The 19,771-nt window shown below is 43.9% G+C and overlaps 1 protein-coding gene across 1 annotated transcript in view; it reads right to left on the bottom strand.

The window, feature by feature from the left end:
* Positions 1–19,771, bottom strand: part of dachd (dachshund d) — a 296,027-nt gene that overhangs the window by 87,100 nt on the left and 189,156 nt on the right. Inside the window, exon 3 of the mRNA XM_039014350.1 lies at positions 19,100–19,252. Within this exon, the coding sequence (XP_038870278.1) occupies positions 19,100–19,252 (153 nt within the window). The remainder of the gene's footprint in view (positions 1–19,099; positions 19,253–19,771) is intronic.

Below are 19,771 nucleotides of genomic sequence, written 5' to 3'. Positions count from 1 at the left end.
TAACCCCTTTGCTTTAAATAGTAATGTTAAATTAAGTAAAACAATTGGTATGATGACTTTGATAGACTACTACAGTACCAGACAACGGTTTAGACACACCTACTCATTCAAGGGTTTTTCTTAATTTTTTTACTATTTTCTACATTGTTGAATAATAGTGAAGACATCAACACTATGAAATAACACACATGGAATCATGTAGTCACCGAAAAAGTGTTAAACAAATCAAACATTTTTTTTTTTAGATTCTTCAAAGTAGTCACCCTTTGCCTGCGTGGGGCTATGTCAAAGAGGTTTATGCAATCACACTGGTCCTGATCGCTCTGCAAGTGTTAATGTTTGAATGACGTCTTAAACACTGTAAGAGGAGTAGCATTCCAAATAATAAGAACAATAAGAAATATGACAAAGATTTTAAGTGGGGACAACTAATGACACTAGCGCGGACTCTCCTGCATCTTAGTGGCTTTGTTTTGTCGTGAAACGACCCCGTCGACATCATCAACGTTCAAACGCCACAGCCCCACGCGTGCATATTTCAATACAATATTCCACATTATTTCACATGACTCAAAAACCTGAAAAGGTTGGAACGTCATCTGTTACACGGTATTACGTTGACACCGAGTGACACTGTCTTTTCAAATTGCCCTGATCTCTCCCAAAGGTCAACCCCTATCCCTGCTAAATGCAACTTGACAGTGGATGATACAAAGGGGACAGCCCCGACGCATGCATCGCCCGCTGCATCAAAGCCCTCCAAATTAATCCCTCCGATTAATGAAGAATGAAGCCCTAATGTTGATGAGGGCTGACAAGTCGACTAGTCAGTTGTTTTTATTTAGCCTCGCCCTTTCGTGGCGAGGTAACAACAAGAGACAGTTGTACAAATATTTGCATGACATGAGGTTTCTGTAGTGTTCCACACTTTCTGTCTCCATCTCTTCCTCTCTCTCTCTCAGCTGTAATAATACTGCCACACCACCACTGCCATACAAGATATGATAGAACTTGATGTGGATCATTATGGGAATTATGATTAATCAATTATCCTTGTTTTTCTAATCTATTTCTGCATTCGCCTGCATTTGTTTGTATTGAACATCAGCCCTCCACACAGTTTCCCAACCATGCATATTCACATTTTAACGCAGATGCTTAACAGCCAAACGCAAGAGGAATTAGAATGAGGACATTTGACTTCATTAAAAGACCAAAAAAAAAAAGATTGTCGAGTTTATCTTTTGAAATGTCTATTAAAAAAATGTGTGTGACGCTTTCTGCTTTATCTGTTACCTGGCTCCCCTGGGCCTGAGTGACTAATAAAGAGATGGGGAGGGCTCAAGCCCAGGAGGGAGGGAGGGAGGGAGGGAGGGAGGGAGGGAGGGAGAGACAGAGAGAGAGACAGAGAGAGCGAGAGAGCGAGAGAGAGACAGAGAGAGAGCGAGGGAGAGAGGGAGGGAGGGAGAGTGAGAGAGAGAGAGACCAATCCTGCTGGCGAGGGAGGGAGGGAGGGAGGGAGGGAGGGAGGGAGGGAGGGAGGGAGGGAGAGAGAGAGAGAGAGACCAATCCTGCTGGCGAGGGAGGGAGGGAGGGAGGGAGGGAGGGAGAGTGAGAGAGAGAGACAGAGAGAGCGAGAGAGAGAGACAGACAGAGAGCGAGGGAGAGAGGGAGGGAGGGAGAGAGAGAGAGACCAATCCTGCTGGCGAGGGAGGGAGGGAGGGAGGGAGGGAGGGAGAGACAGAGAGAGAGCGAGGGAGGGAGGGTGAGAGTAAAAGAGAGAGAGTGAGAGACACAGAGAGTGAGAGAGCGAGAGAGAGAGTGAAAGAGAGAGAGTGAGACCAATCCTGCTCTATAGCTCTGTTCAGTCGACAGTATATGCAGACAGACAGTCAGTCTCTCTCTCTCTCTCTCTCTCTCTCTCTCTCTCTCTCTCTCTCTCTCTCTCTCTCTCTCTCTCTCTCTCCTCTGTATGTGAAGTGGGTCTAGAGTTTCTGGGATGATGGTGTTGATGTGAGCCATTACCAACCTTTCAAAGCACTTCATGGCTACAGACGTGAGTGCTACGGGCCGGTAGTCATTTATGCAGGTTACCTTGGTGTTCTTGGTCACAGGGACTATGGTGGTCTGTTTGAAACATGTAGGTATTACAGACTCGGTCAGGGAGAGGTTGAAAATGTCAGTGAAGACACTTGGCAGTTGGTCAGCGCATGCTCTGAGTTCACGTCTTGGCCTGTTTAAAAGTATATTGTTCCAAGATACCAATGCTAAACTAAGCTAACCTCCTACAGTTCTGCTAACCAGGCTAACATCCTAGGCCACAAGTGCTTACAAGGCTAACATCCTAGGCCAACATTGCTAACCAGGCTAACATCCTAGGCCAGCAGTACAAACCAAGCTAACATCCTAGGTCTCCTGTGCTAACCAGGCTAAGATCCTAGGCCAGCAGTGCTAACCAAGCTAACATCCTAGGTCTCCTGTGCTAACCAGGCTAACATCCTAGGCCAGCAGTGCTAACCAAGCTAACATCCTAGGCCTCCTGTGCTAACCAGGCTACAGTCCTAAGATACCAATGGTAAACTAAGCTCTTACAGTAGGCCATCAGTGCTAATCAAGCTAACGTCCTAGGCCAGCAGAGTCCTTATTCAACTTTATTTATCAACTCGGGTACAATTAAGAAAGTCTGCTTACAAGTATTAACTAAGCTAACATCCTAGGCTACCCGTGCTATCACAGCTAACGTCTCAGGCCACCAGTGCCAACCCGGCTAATGTGGCTAATAAAGCCAGGCACTAGCTGCTAGCTAGATGTGTCCTTCCACCCTGAGAACTTTATTATTAGAAAGGACATAAACAGACTAATTAAATCGCAGCAGTGGAGCCAGGCTGACAGCTGGCGCAGAGCGTGTGACCAAACAGATCCCTGTCAAAGAGCAGGAGGCACTGCAGACTGCATAAAGATGGACCTATTTAATTTACAGTATTTATTATTACGTTATAATCAACTTTTTTTATCCAGGTTTCTCTCAATGAGATTGATTGCTTTTGATTTCATTTCGATGATTATTTTCTTGGATTATTATGTGTGATTTAATGCACAGTATTGTCTACTAGACTTGACAACTCACATTCGTCCTGTAATATATGCATTGTAATGCCAATGGTTTTATCATTGTTCCTCTATAGTACGTGTATGGGATGACGCGCAGACACAGAGGAGGACAAAGTACGGAGTACATACTACAACAGTTAACACATATTCTAACTCAGTTTGCAATACAAGCAATGACATGTGGCCTAGTCTGGGGTTTACCAGAGAAACCTAGCTTTGCATTCATCTCAGATAATAAGGGCTAACTGGTATACTGTCTGGAGAAACAATGTGTCCTGATTCTATTCTCTACCGCTATAAACATAAACACCCACCCACACAGTTAACAGGGGGCATTTGGAGCTCGCTAAAATTAATACATCCTGAATAATTGATGAAGTCTTTCAAAATAATTGCAATCTGCCTGCCAACAACCGATAAAGCAAAACCCACTGATGAGGAGAAAATATGGTTTGAACAAGTCAATAATGGCAAGAGCAACCGGAGCAAGCTTAATCAATGAAGCCGCTGCGTTTCCAAACAAGGACCTGAATTATAATGCCGATTCTCTCTCTCTCAACTCAATTTGCATGACGTAACAATGTACATATTGCCAAAGCGTACTTTGGATATTTACAATATGAAAATAATAAGAATCAAAATTGTCAACGGGACAACAGTAACAACAATAACCAAGGGTCAAAATAACCATACATTCAACAATAACAATAAGCATACAGTAGAGGACATGTGCAGGTTGATTGGTCTGTCAGATTGCCAACCCACAGCTCTCTGCGTCCTCCCTCAACAGGACGGGTAGCCTCTTCTCATCAGAGAGGTCTTTGAAACCTTGAATAAGGGTTTCAAATTTGGGAAAATGACACTCTCAAATTATTTAATATTTTTGACATTTTGTCAGGAAATGCAGCTCCGTCTCAGGTTCTGCTGTTGTGCAGTGGTTGCACGGCCTTTCCTCTACAGGGAGCCAGGTTTTCCTGTGTCTACCCTTCTTAATGGCAAGGCTGTGCTCACTGAGCCTGTACTTTGTCAAGGTTTTTCTGAGGTTTTGATCAGTAACCATGGTCAAATATTTAGCCACGGTGTACTGTCGATTAGGGCCAGATAGCACTGCATTTTGCTTTGTGTTTGTGCTTCCCAATAAGCAATGTAGTTTTGTTATGATTGTGTTGTAATTTGGTTTATTCTGATTGATTGGATGTTCTGGTCCTGAGGCTTCAGTGTGTTAGTAGAACAGGTTTGTGAACTCAGCCCCAGGACCAGCTGGATGAGGGGACTCTTTTCTTTGCTCAGCTCTTGGCATTGCAGGGCTTGGTAATGATATCAGAGGGTGTCACTGTATTTTAGATGTTTGTAAAACTGATTTGCTCTTTTTTGAGTTTTTATTATTAGTGGATTTTGGCCTAATTCTCTCTCTCTCGTCATGTCACTGTTTATTGATTCCTTCCTCGGGGGGGGGGGGGGGGGGGCTTCTCTCCTCCTCCCGCTCTCCTTCCCCATTTGAAATTTGGCAAGCCGTTACCAGCAGCTTAACCAAAAAGGATTAAGTCCCATAGCCAACTAAGAACACAGATAATGCTCAGTAATTGGTCAAAAATGAAGATGAATGGGACAGCCAGATAAGGGCCAATTAGTTGCTTGCTGCATACAGCTGTGGTCTCCTTCTCATGGAGCCCTCTCGGGGGCCCCGGCCCCGGCCCACACACACTAACACACACAGGCACAAACACAGGGCCCCCATCTTCTCAAACATAGACGGGTCCTCCCGAAGTTCACTGGACGACCCCAGGAAGAGAGTACAATGTCTCCTCATCATCTCTCCCACCACCGGGGCCCCTATTCATGTAAGATCTCCTCTTATGGCATCATGCTCTCTAAACATCTTTGTTGATATTATTTCTGATTGTATAAAACCCTTTCTGGAATCTGAACTGGTTGTGTTAGGAGATCTAAATCTTGACTGGCTTACACATGCCTCAGATCAGTTTAAGAATATCTGTTTTAAACTTGACTCAGCTGATAAAGAAACCCACTCGGATGAATGTAAAAAATCGAGCAAACTCCTCATTAATTGACCTTATCCCATACATATTTTGCTAGTGGTGTTTTTGCAAATTATATCAGCTACCACTGTCCTATTGCTTGCATTAGAGATACCAAATTGAAAAACTCTAATAATAATAATACTAATTCTCGCCCCAGGCATTCCATCATTATATTTATTATTCAGAGCTTTTATCTCAGCTGGTTCCCAAAATGAAAGAAATGGTGGTCATACTGGTCTTGGTCAGTCAGTTGACTGTTCTTCCCACATACAGCCTCCAGTTGACTGTTCTTCCTACATACAGCCTCCAGTTGACTGTTCTTCCCACATACAGCCTCCAGTTGACTGTTCTTCCTACACACAGTCTCCAGTTGACTGTTCCTCCCACATACAGCGTCCAGTTGACTGTTCCTCCCACATACAGCTTCCAGTTGACTGTTCTTCCCACATACAGCCTCCAGTTGACTGTTCTTCCCACATACAGCCTCCAGTTGACTGTTCCTCCCACATACAGCGTCCAGTTGCCTCGATGGATGATCAGTCAACTTCACGTGACTTGGGAAATGGTATTCAGGGTTTTTATTTTTTTCAACTCACAGAAAAATAAGTTATTGCTGCCTTATAAATTATTGACACTAATAAGGTGTCAATCCCGAGGCAGCCCCATTCATCCCGGTTGACTGCAAACATGGACGTGTACAAACAGACGATTAAAATAGCAAAATGTCAGTATAGAGACAACGTGGAGTGGCAATTCAATGGCTCTGACACAATACACATGTGGCTGGGACTCCAACAACCATGGATTATAAAGCAAAAGCCAGCTACATCGCGGACACTGACACCGCGCTTCCGGACAAGCTAAACACCTTCTTCACCCATTATGAGGAAAACATCACTGAGCCGCTGACATGGTCCCCCGCATCTCACAAGGTCTTCGTGGCTAACGTAAGTAAGATATTTAAGAGTGTTAACCCTCGAAAGGCTGCTGGCCAAGAAGACATTCCAAGCAACATCTTGAGAGCATGCGCAGACCAGCTGGCTAGAGGGTTTACGGACATATCCAATCTCTCACTATCCCAGTCTGTTGTCTCCACTTGCTTCAAGATGCCCACCATCATTCCTGTACCCAAGAGAGTGAATGTAACTGAACTAAATGAATATCACCCCATAGCACTCACTTCTCTAATCATGAAGTGCTTTGAGAGGCTAGTTAAGGACTACACCACCTCCATCTTACCTGACACCCTAGACCCACTACAGTTTTCATTCCACTCCAATAGATCCACGGACGACAGGATCACCATTGCACTGCACACTACCCTATCCCACCTGTACAAGAGGAATACCTATGTAAGAGTGGTGTTCATCGAATACAGCTCGGCCTTCAACACCATAGCGCACTCCAAGCTCATCACTAAGCTCAGGGCCCTGGGTCTGAACCCCTCCCAGTGCAACTGCATCCTCGACTTCCTGACATTCTGACCCCAAGTGGTGAAGGTAGGCAACAACACTTCCGTCACGCTGATCTTCATTACAGGGGCCCCACAGAGGTGATGCTCAGCCCTTCCTGTACTCCCTGTTCACCCATGAATGCGTGGCCACACAAGTCTCCAACCCAACCAGCAAGTTTGCTGACGACACAACAGTGGTAGGCCTGATGACCAACAACAACGAGGCAGCCTACAGGGAGGAGGTGAGTGCCTCCTGCAGCAGTGTGGTGAAGAAGGTGCAACAGCGTCTCCTCAACCTGAGAAATTTGGCTTGTGCCCTCACAAACTTCTACAGATGCACCATTGAGAGCATCAAGCTCTGTCAGGTTGGATGGGGAGCGTTGCAGCACAGCTATTTTCAGGTCTCTCCAGAGACGTTCGATCAGGTTCAAGATCGGGCTCTGCCTGGGCCACTCAAGGATATCCAGAGACTTGTCCCGAAGCCACTCATGAGCGCTCTGGAGCAGGCTTTCATCTAGGATCTCTCTGTACTTTGCTCCGTTCATCTTTCCCTCGATCCTGACTAGTCACCCAGTCCCTGCTGTGGAAATACACTCCCACAGCATGATGCTGCCACCACCATGCTTCACCGTAGGAATGGTGCCAGGTTTCCTCCAGACGTGACACTTGGCATTCAGGCCAAAGAGTTCAATCTTGGTTTCATCAGACCAGAGAATCTTTTTTCTCATGGTCTGAGAGTCTAGTCTTTAGGTGCCTTTTGGCAAACTTCAAGCGGGCTGTCAAGTGCCTTTTACTGAGGAGTGGCTTCCGTCTGGCCACTCTACCATAAAGGCCTGATTGGTGGAGTGCTGCAGAGATGGTTGTCCTTTTGGAAGGTTCTCCCATCTTCACAGAGGAACTATAGAGGAACTATAGAGCACTGAGTGGCCATTGGGTTCTTGGTCACCTCCCTGACTAAGGCCGCTCTCCATCCATTGCTCAGTTTGGCCGGGCGGTTCCAAACTCCTTCCATTTAAGAATGATGGAGACCACCGTATTCTTGGGGACCTTCAATGCTGTAGACATTTTTTGGTACCGTTCCCCAGATCTGTGCCTCGACACAATCCTGTCTAGGAGCTCTACGGACAATTCCTTTGAATGGCTTGGTTTTTGCTCTGACATGCACTGTCAACTGTGGGACCTTATATAGACAGGTGTGTGCCTTTCCAAATCATGTCCAATCAATTTAATTTCCCCAAAGGTAGAATCCATTCTAGTTGTAGAAACATCACAAGGATGAAAAATGGAAACAAAGGGTCTGAATAGTTTTGTAAAGGTATTTATGTTTTTAATTTTTGATACATTTGCTAAAATTTATAAAAAACTGTTTTGGATTTGTCATTATGGGGTATTGTGTTCGATTAATGAGGGGGGGAAATGATTTAATCAATTTTAGAATAAGGTTGTAACGTAACAAAATGTGGAAAATGTCAAGGGGTCTGAATACTTTCCGAAGGCACTGCACATACTGTATTCTAGTCATGGCTAATTATATAACTACTGTTATTCACACCTTGTATATTCACATACTGTCTATACACATCATTCAAATACATGTATATTATTTATATTCCGGACTCTAATTTCCTTTTGTACAGTGTAATTATATACTGTACTTTACTGTGTATTTATATACTTCTCGACATAGCTCATTCAAATATTTCTGCTATTGTATATTGCATTCCTTGTATATCTTTTGTAAATTCATCCAGTGAAGATACATATACAGTTGAAGTCAGAAGTTTACATACACTTAGGTTTGAGTCATTAAAACTAGCTTTTCAACCACTCCACAAATGTCTTGTTAACAAACTATAGTCTTGGCAAGTCGGTTAGGACATCTACTTTGTGCATGACACAAGTACATTTTCCTACAATTGTTTACAAACAGATTATTTCACTTATAATTTAGTGTATCACAATTCCAGTGGGTCAGAAGTTTACATACTAAGTTGACTGTGCTGATAAACAGCTTGGAAAATTCCAGAAAATGATGTCATGGCTTTAGAAGCTTCTGCTAGGCTAATTGACATCATTTGAGTCAATTGGAGGTGTACCTGTGGATGTATTTCAAGGCCTACCTTCAAACTCAGTGCTTCTTTGCTTGACATCATGGGAAAATCAAAAGAAATCAGCCAAGACCTCAGAAAAAAAATTGTAGACCTCCACAAGTCTGGTTCATCCTTGGGAGAAATTTCCAAACGCCTGAAGGTACCACGTTCATCTGCACAAACAATAGTACGCAAGTATAAACACCATGGGACCACGCAGCCGTCATACTGCTCAGGAAGGAGACGCGTTCTGTCTCCTAGAGATGAACGTACTTTGGTGTGAAAAGTGCAAATCAATCCCAGAACAACAGCAAAGGACATTGTGAAGATGCTGAAAGAAGCAGGCACAAAAGTATCTATATCCACAGTAAAACGAATCCTGTAACGACATAACCTGAAAGGCCGCTCAGCAAGGAAGAAGCCACTGCTCCAAAACCGCCATATAAAAGCCAGACTACGGTTTGCAATTGCACATGGGGACAAAGATCGTACTTTTTGGAGAAATGTCCTCTGGTCTGATGAAACATAAATATAACTGTTTGGCCATAATGACCATCGTTATGTTTGGAGGAAAAAGGAGGAGGCTTGCAAGCCGAAGAATACCATCCCAACCGTGAAGCACGGGGGTGGCAGGATCATGTTGTGGGGGTGCTTTGCTGCAGGAGTGCCCGGTGCACTTCACAAAACAGATGGCATCATGAGGAAGGCAAACTATGTGGATATATTGAAGCAACATCTCAAGACATCAGTCAGGAAGTTATAGCTTGGTCGCAAATGGGTCTTCCAAATGGACAATGACCCCAAGCATACTTCCAGAGTTGTGGCAAAATGGCTTAAGGACAACACAGTCAAGGTATTGGAGTGGCCATCACAAAGCCATGACCTCAATCCGATAGAAAATTTGTGGGCAGAACTGAAAATAGCGTGTGCAAGCAAGGAGGCCTACAAACCTGACTCAGTTACACCATCTCTGTCAGGAGGAATGGGCCAAAATACACCCAACTTATTGTGTGAAGTTTGTGGAAGGCTACCCAAAACGTTTAACCCAAGGCAATGCTACCAAATACCTATTGAGTGTATGTAAACTTCTGACCCACTGGGAATGTGATGAGAGAAATAAAAGCTGAAATAAATCATTCTCTCTACTATTATTCTGACATTTCACATTCTTAAAATAAAGTGGTGATCTTAACTGACCTAAAACAGGGAATTTTTACTTGGATTAAATGTCAGGAATTGTGAAAAACTGAGTTTAAACGTATTAGGCTAAGGTGTATGTAAACTTCCAACTTCAACTGTAGATTGCATTTGGATCACTGTTACAGTGCTAATTAGGCTGTTATTGGATTCGTTCTGACATTTCTTGTTGTTCTTTCTGTTTTCTTGTTTTTTTAATTCATTTTTTGTTTGACATTTTACTACATTGTTAGGAGCTAGTAACGTAAGCATTTCGCTGCAACCACTATAACATCTGCTAAACTGTGTACGCAACAAATACATTTTGATGTGATTTAGCTGGCTGGACGTTTATTCAACTGAAAGGCCTAGTGCCCCACATGCTCTACCTGGGTCTGTGATCTGTAATTGTGGCATTTCCTGAAAGCCACAAGAACAATCCACATTGTACACATCGAGAGGGCCTCTGAACCCCCTTTGAAACCAACACACACCACCTCATTCGCAAGACTGCCAGGTAGAATCAAAGAGAGTGAGAGACAAACTGTTTGTCTAATCAGCGAACAAGCTCTCTCTCTCTCTCTGATGTGGGGGAGAGAAACTTTAGCCTGTTCCATTGACGTCAACACAAAGACGCAACGCAATCCTACTCCACCAACAGAACAAGGTGTCCTTCACACCCTGTCTCGGTCTCAGCCTCTGTCTCTACCTCAGGCTTTGTCTGCCTCCTTCTCTACCTCTGTAAATGTTTCTGCTTCTGCTTCTGTTTTTAGCTCTGTCTCTGTCTCTCTGGTTCGACCTCTGCCTGTGTCTGCCTCTGTGTCTTCCTCTGTGTCTGCCTCTGCCTTTGTCCCTCCTTTTGTTTCTGTCCCTGCCTCGGCCTCGAATGCCACCTCTGTGTCTTCCTCTGTGTCTGCCTCTGCCTTTGTCCCTCCTTTTGTTTCTGTCCCTGCCTCGGCCTCGAATGCCACCTCTGTGTCTTCCTCTGTGTCTGCCTCTGCCTTTGTCCCTCCTTTTGTTTCTGTCCCTGCCTCGGCGTCGAATGCCACCTCTGTGTCTTCCTCTGTGTCTGCCTCTGCCTTTGTCCCTCCTTTTGTTTCTGTCCCTGCCTCGGCGTCGAATGCCACCTCTGTGTCTTCCTCTGTGTCTGCCTCTGCCTTTGTCCCTCCTTTTGTTTCTGTCCCTGCCTCGGCGTCGAATGCCACCTCTGTGTCTTCCTCTGTGTCTGCCTCTGCCTTTGTCCCTCCTTTTGTTTCTGTCCCTGCCTCAGCCTCGAATGCCACCTCTGTGTCTTCCTCTGTGTCTGCCTCTGCCTTTGTCCCTCCTTTTGTTTCTGTCCCTGCCTCAGCCTCGAATGCCACCTCTGTATCTGCCTCTGCATTTATCTCTCTGTCTCTGCTTTGCCTCTGACTTGTATGCCTGTATCTGCCTCTGCTTTGCCTCTGACTTGTATGCATGAATCTGCCTCTCTGTCTCTGCCACTGTCTCTGCTTTAGTCTGAAACTATTAGTAGTAGTATTACGTATTTTCAATAGTTACAATGTCATTATCACTATCAACACCTTTTGAATTTCTATGAACTCTCTTTCTTTAAAAGAGAGCATTAATTCACTTCCTCATCAGCACTGCCCTGCAGTGTAAGCATTAGCAGAAGCAGTGTCATCAACAAGGGCCTGAGTGCTGAGAGTGAAGCAGATTATGTTGCAAACATGAGCAAAATGTTTATGCTCTTCACGGCATGTGTCAAATGAGCTGTTGTAATTCAAATCAAATCAAATCAAAATGTATTAGTCACATGCGCCGAATACAACAGGTTTACACCTTACAGTGAAATGCTTAATTAAGAGCCACTAACCAACAATACAGTTTGAAAAATACAAATAAGAATAAGAAATATTAAAGATCGGCAGTAACATAACAATAGCGAGACTATATTCAGGGGGGGGGGGGGGGGGGGGTTACCGGTACTGAGTCAATGTGCGGGGGCACCGGTTAGTTGAGGCAATATGTACATGTACTGTAGGTAGAGGTATTAAAGTGACTATGCATAGATGATAACAACAGAGAGTAGCAGCGGTGTAAAAGAGGGGGGAAATGCAATTAGTCTGGGTAGCCATTTGATTAGATGTTCAGGAGTCGTATGGCTTGAGGGTAGAAGCTGTTTAGAAGCCTCTTGGACCTAGACTTGGCGCTCCGGTACCGCTTGCCGGGCGGTAGAAGAGAGAACAGTCTATGACTAGGGTGGCTGGAGTCTTTGTCCATTTTTAGGGCCTTCCTCTGACACCGCCTGGTATAGAGGTCCTGGATGGCAGGAAGCTTGGCCCCAGTGATGTACTGGGCCGTACGCACTACCCTCTGTAGGGCCTTGCGGTCGGAGGCCAAGCAGTTGCCATACCAGGCAAGGAAGCAACTAGTCAAGATGCTCTCGATGGTGCAGCTGTAGAACCTTTTGAAGATCTGAGAACCCATGCTAAATCTTTTCAGTCTCCTGAGGGGGAATAGGTTTTGCCGTGCCATCTTCACAACTTTCTTGGTGTGCTTGGACCATGTTAGGTTGTTGGTGATGTGGACACCAAGGAACTTGAAGCTCTCAACCTGCTTCACCACAGCCCCATCGATGAGAATGGGGGCGTGCTTGGTCCTCTTCATCCTGTAGTCCACAATCATCTCCTTTGTCTTGATCACATTGAGGGAGAGGTTGCTGTCCTGGTACCACACGGCCAGGTCTCTGACCTCTTCCCAATAGGTTGTATCGTCGTTGTCGGTGATCAGGCCAACCAGTGTTGTGTCATAGTCAAACTTAATGATGGTGTTGGAATCGTGCCTGGCCGTGCAGTCATGAGTGAACAGGGAGTACAGGAGGGGACTAAGCACGCACCCCTGAGGGGCCCCTGTGTTGAGGATCAGCCCGGCGGATGTGTTGAAAACTACCCTCACCACTTGGGGGTGGCCTGTCAGGAAGTCCAAGATACAGTTGCAGAAGGATGTGTTTAGTCCCAGGGTCCTTAGCTTATTGATGAGCTTTGAGGGAACTATGGTGTTGAACGCTGAGCTGTCATCAATATATTTTTATTTTACCTTTATTTAACTAGCAAGTCAGTTAAGAACAAATTCTTATTTTTAATGACGGCCTTGGAACAGTGGGTTAACTGCCTTGTTCTGGGGCAGACTGACAGATTTTTACCTTGTCAGCTCGGGGATTCGATCTTGGAACCTTTCGGTTACTCGTCCAACGCTCTAACCACTAGGCTACCTGCCGCCCCAATGAAAAGCATTCTCACATAGGTATTCCTTTTGTCCAGGTGGGAAAGGGCAGTGTGGAGTGCAATAGAGATGGCATAATCTGTTAGGGCGGAATGCATATTGGAGTGGGTCTAGGGTTTCTGTGATAATGGTGTTGATGTGAGCCATGCCAGCCTTTCAAAGCACTTCATGGCTACAGACGTGAGTGCTACGGGTTGGTAGTCATTTAGGCAGGATACTTTAGTGTTCTTGGGCACAGGGACTATGGTTGTCGGATTAAAACATATTAGTATTACAGACTCGGACAGGGAGAGGTTGAAAAAGTCAGTAAAGACACTTGCCAGTTGGTCAGCGCATGCTCGCAGTACACGTCCTGGTAATCCATCTGGCCCTGCGGCCTTGTTAATGTTGACCTGTTTAAAGGTCTTACTCACATCGGCTGAGGAGAGCGTGATCACAGTCTTCCGGGAACAGTTTGTGCTCTCATGCATGTTTCAGTGTTATTTGCCTCGAAGCGAGCATAGAAGTAGTTTAGCTTGTCTGGTCGGCTCGTGTCACTGGGCAGCTCTCGGCTGTGTAGTCCGTAATCGTTTGCAAGCCCTGCACATCCGACGAGCGTCAGAGCCGGTGTAGTACGATTCAATCTTTGTCCTGTATTGACGCCTTGCCTTTTTGATGGTTCTTTGGTGGGCATAGAGGGATTTCTCAGCTTCCGGGTTAGAGTCCCGCTCCTTGAAAGCGGCAGCTCTAGCCTTTAGCTCAGTGTGGATGTTGCCTGTAATCCATGGCTTCTAGTTGGGGTATGTACATACGGTCACTGTGGGGATGACATCATCAATGCACTTATTGATGAAGCCAATGACTGATGTGGTGTACTTATCAATGCCATCGGAGGAATCCCGGAACATATTCCAGTCTGTGCTAGCAAAACAGTCCTGTAGCTTAGCATCTGCTTCATCTGATCACATTTTTATTGATCGAGTCACTGGTGCTTCCTGCTTTAATTTGTGCTTGTAAGCAGTAATCAGTAGGATAAAATTATGGTCAGATTTGCCAAATGGAGGGCGAGGGAGAGCTTTGTCTGCGTCTCTGTGTGTGGAGTAAAGGTGGTGCAGAGTTTTTTTCCCTCTGGTTGCACATTTAACATGCTGATAGAAATTTGGTAAGACGTATTTAAGATACCCTGCATTAAAGTCCCCGGCTACTAGGCGAGCCGCCTCTGGGTGAGCGTTTTCCTGTTTGCTTATGGCAGAATGCAGCTCATTCAGTGCAGTGTTAGTGCCAGCCTCTGTCTGTGGTGGTATGTAGACAGCTACAAAAAATACAGATGAAAACTCTCTAGGTAGATAGTGTGGTCTACACCTTATCATGAGATACTCTACCTCAGGTGAACCTCGAGACTTCCTTAGATATCGTGCACCAGCCTTTATTTACAAAAATACATAGTTCGCCGCCCCTTGTCTTACCAGATGCCGCTGTTCTATCCTGCCGATACAGCGTATAACCAAACCAGTATGTTGATAATGTGGTTGTTTAGCCACGACTCCGTGAAGCAAAAGATACGACAGTTTCCCATTGGTAGTTTAACCTTTCCAAAGATTATTTTCGGTCATAAGAGACGGTTCGGAATTGTTGAAATGCAGTAAGTTATAAGTTAAAATAAGATAAACAGCGCAAAGAAACAAACAAAAAAGCACAATTGGTTCGGAATACGTAAAACGTCAGCCTTGTTCTCTGGCGCCATATTAATGCTACAGTGGAATAGGTAACTTTTTTGTTTTAACGCAATACGTTTCCTTTCAGTAAAAGAGATCCCTTCACAAACATGACTACTTTGTAACGGTCGTTCTCCTCCTCTTCGTCCGAAGAGGAGGAGTAGGGATTGGACCAAAGCGCAGCGTTGTTATATGACATAATGAAGTTTATTAAAGTAAGACGAAACACGAAAACACTATAACAGACTACAAAACAAATAAACGATGTAGACAGACCTGACTTGAGAACTTACAAACTACGAAGAACGCACGAACAGGAACAGACTACATATACGAACGACAAACGAAACAGTCCCGTGTGGTAGACATACAGACACGGAAGACAATCACCCACAACAAACAATGTGAAACAACCTACCTATATATGGTTCTCAATCAGAGGAAAACGTAAAACACCTGCCTCTGATTGAGAGCCATACAAGGTCAATTAAACCTGACACTTAACATAGAACAAACAACACAGACTGCCCACCCAGCTCACGTCCTGACCCACTAAACACAACTATACAAAAGGAAAACAAGGTCAGGAACGTGACATACTTCATTTAACCCGTTAAGTATCTGAGGAGAAATTCCATTTGACAATAGCTGACCCTTCCCGGTCTATTCAAACAAACCTTTATGTACAACTAGCAATTTAAACATAGACGGAATGTTGCTTTTTCCTTTTTAAATGATGGAGAAACTTTGGCTTTCCCTTTTAAACATTGCTTAAATGTTGCTCTCATTCCTTGGCCCATCTGAAGAGAGAATACTAACTACATAATGTTGAAGGAACATCGAAGGAATGTTGCTTTCCCTTTTTAAAAAATGCTCTCTCTCCGCAGTCCATCTGAACAGACTATACTACTGTAGGCCATAACATTACAGGAATGTTGATTTGTCCCTTCATAAATGTTGGTTAAACATTCATTTCTCTCTCCGTTGTCCATCTAAAGAAACTATACAAGGGCCATATATCAATGGTTCTCAAACCCTGTCCTTAAACCCTCAAACCCTGGACCCCCAGACGTTTCACAATGTTGTTGTAGCCCTCAACGAGCTGATTGACATAATGAGTTGAATTAAGTGTACCGTCTCTGGAATAGATCCAACACCAGGCCGGGGGTCCCCTAGGAGAGGTTAGAGAACCACTGATTAAGATGACTTCTACTGGACACCTTGTCACACGAGACATGTCTGTCACCCAGTAATCAATATGAGGACGGCTTCAGTACCAAACATTATTTTTCTCAGCAAGCCATTGCTTTAACGAAACAAAGCATTTATTCAAATCGTACGTCTGAGAGCGATTTAAATCCGGGGAGAGTAAGTGAGAAGGGGAGGAAGGAGAGAGAGAGAGAGAGGGAGACGGGTATAGAAAGAGAGAAATAGATGGAGAGAGAGAATGTCTGTCTCCCTGCCTAGGCCCCGAATGATTTATTTTCTACATTTCCGCGAGCGAGAGATTTGTCCATACACAGTGACAGGTCACCTTCAAATGCCAGTGGCAGACTGTTCATCACCATGCACGCGAGCATCTCATCGCTGTGAGTAAATATTAAAGGAAAATAATCCAATTGATTGCGGATGGGGCCGAGAGGCGTCACCGCCATATATTTCACTCAGGGAGCTAATGCCCTGGCCCCCGTATCCACACCGACACACACACATGCATGCGGATCCACACTCGTGCATACACACACACACAGACATGTACACACGCACACACACCACTGCTCCCTTCAACAGAATTATAATTCTTCAGGGAGTGCGTTCTTATGCGTGGCTGGCAGGCCATGTGCTCAAGGTTTCAATTGAAATTGTAAAAAGATAAAAGAGTTTCTTATTAGCTCCATTGTCATTCTTGTTAGCTCTTATTCACATTTCTCTTGATTTTGGTCATCTCATAGCCTTGTTTTCTCATTTGTCGTTCTCTTTCTTTCTATTGGTCTATTCTCTTGGATTGATGACCTCAGAGCTCATGAATTGTGCTTCTCGAAGAGTACAAAAGCAGATCAGCAATCCTTTCAGTAGACCACAACAAATACCAAATATTTAGGATACTCAATAAGTGACAACAAACACACAGCTATATAAAGATAACTTTATCCCATTTCAACAATACGAAAGCAGATCTAATTAAATGGAACAATCTTCCCAAAAATCTTACAGGTAGAATAAACCTCTTCAGAATAGCATGGCTCCCCAAAGTTTTTATATTTATTCTCGGTAATAACAATTGCCCCACCGAAGACATTCTTTAAAAAAGTATACTCAGTCATCATTACAGACATTTTACATCTTCCTAAGTCTGAGGGTGGATTTAACCTTCCAGACTCGGAGTGTATAAACTCGCTACCCAAGGCTTTTACCTGGGACGTAGTTAAATGCACTAAAGAGGAACAATGGGTACATATTGAAGATGTGCATGCTCATTCCCAGAATCTTTTTACGTGTCTATTTTCATAGACAAAGCTAAGGACATGAACAGCTTCATAGTTAACAACACTACAACAATACGGAAGAAAATGAAACGTGTTCTACAATCACCAATATCTCTTCCTAGAAACACAACCTTCTGGAACAATCCTTGGACAGCTTTTCACAATTCACTGATAAATTGGTCCACATGGAAAACGAAAGGCATAGAAACCGTAAATGACTCCCATGACAGAATTAATACGTCATTTTGGACTGACCAATGTAGATGGAGGGAAAGTTGGAGCATAACTAACGAAATTACGGTTAATTAAAAGTTATGCTTAACCCGGTATAAGCTAATGTATAGAATGTATTATACAGGAGACACAATTCACAAATTCTACAGCACAACGGCAGAGTCATGTCATAAGTGTAAAACAAATAATGACTCAATAATCCATGCTTTCAGGGAACGCTATCAAGTCTGGGAGTCGTGGGCGAAGCTAGAGCGTTGGGTGTCAGAAGTATGATAATGTAAACGTATTTTTAATCCATCTATCTGCATATTTCAAGACATGACATAGGAGGGTGTAGTGAGATACCCAGTGGACAGGACAATTCTCTTCTCATCACTCATCTTGATAAAATGTATACTAAAAACCTGGAAATCAATCAGTCATTATTAACACAATGGAAAAATCAAATAATCTATTATTTCAATATTGAAACCGCGTGGGCTACGGAGAGAAACAAAATGGTGACGTTTCAGGCCATGTAGTGGAAAGTGATGTGGGCGCTGGAGATGGGGGGGTGTGGGCTAGTGAGTCTGGGCAGGTGTGATGTAATTGATGTTTGTATGATGTTGTCATTTGTATGTGTATGTCTTGTATTGTTTATAAAAGATCAAATAAAACCGTACAACGTTTTTTTTTAAAGAATTGTGCTTCTTTGTTCATACTGCTTAGTACTTCTGTCGAAATGTATTCATGAATCGAGACACTTAGCAAGAGTAAGTGAATCGAAAACACTATTTAGCGAATCAAAGCTTTAGGGATTACATGGATCCTATAATTTGTAATGGGCTCATAATAATTCACCACTATATTATCATTTTCCACAGTACACTAAGTGGCTCGGTGGCAATATTAGCTAAATCTGTCTGTATTTCTGGGCTAATAATTAATTGAAATGGCACATATTGAAAAAGCAATGATTAAATTAAAGAAATTAGAGACTGAGTTAATGGCGAATAGCTTTGGGATACAGTGTTTATGGATTAAATGTAGTATTTAACAATCTCTGTGTTGTTTTTAGATTGGATTTTACAGTGCAGCAGAGACAGAATGTACCATTGCCTTACAAAGACTTAGACAATGTGTTTAGCTCTATATTAAAATGCACAATAGTTGGACAAATAAATAAATAAAAGGAAAACAAAAATAGTTTGTAGATGTTTCAACTGGACCTGTATTCTCTGAACTACCTACATTGTGCTCCACACTTGCAAGAATAGGTATGATGGGAATCCAGTACCTTAGCTTGACAGCTACTGTACGGGTGCATTGATTCTTGGAGTGGCATTGTACAAATGTACAGCATTGTTTCAACACAAGCTGTATGTAGCTGAGATCTGCAAACTGTGATCCTCGCCTTGCTTATGCATGTGTGTGTGCGTGCGTGCGTGCGTCTGAGCGTCTGCATTCATACCTGCATTGCTATCTGGATGCATGTCTTTGTGTGAGTGTGTGCACCTGTACGCACGTTCACGTGCATCTGTGTGTGTGAAGGTCACACTGACTGACTCACCCACGCCGGAGCTGAGATCTCCGTTATCGCCATCGGCCCCATGCTGGTTGGCGTTGCTGCGGTAGCCGCTCATCACCTCCAGCTTGATCTTCTTCACCTTCATGGCCTCGGCGATGGCCGCGTTGGCAGCTGCCGCCGCCGCCGCCGTCAGCCCTGGACACACCGCACCAGAGAGGACAGGACACAGTTAGATACACACTTAGAATGCTAGTTGGTCTAGAACAAGGATCGGCATCTTTTTTAAAGGCTTTCAAAAAGGTTATATACTAAACATCGTGTGAATGATCTTAGGAATTATTCACACTTAATGAGCAACAAGCATTTACAAATATAAATGATTTATTATGGAACTTCATCATAAAGTGTTCGGGCAATTTGCTGTGTAGAAATTATTACAATCATGTTCAAGGCCCCCGACCATCCACTCGGACCATGGCTGAATCTAGTTGCCTATTCCTGGTCTAGAGGTTAGAGCAACTTCCTACAGCACATATACACCTGCGTACCCCAGTCCCACTGCCATTCTGTCACACACTTCTTGTTACTCTTCTGTCTGTGTCCTACAGCATAACAAAATGTGCGCGCATCAAAAGAAAGTGCATCACACAGAACACATTGAACATAACCCGAAGACGTTCTATATGTGTTGTCGGAAGGTCAAAGAGATAAGAG

The sequence above is a fragment of the Salvelinus namaycush genome, chromosome 19 (genome assembly GCF_016432855.1).
Source record: "Salvelinus namaycush isolate Seneca chromosome 19, SaNama_1.0, whole genome shotgun sequence".
Lineage (NCBI taxonomy): Eukaryota > Metazoa > Chordata > Actinopteri > Salmoniformes > Salmonidae > Salvelinus > Salvelinus namaycush.
This window is presented reverse-complemented; position numbering and strand designations above follow the sequence as displayed.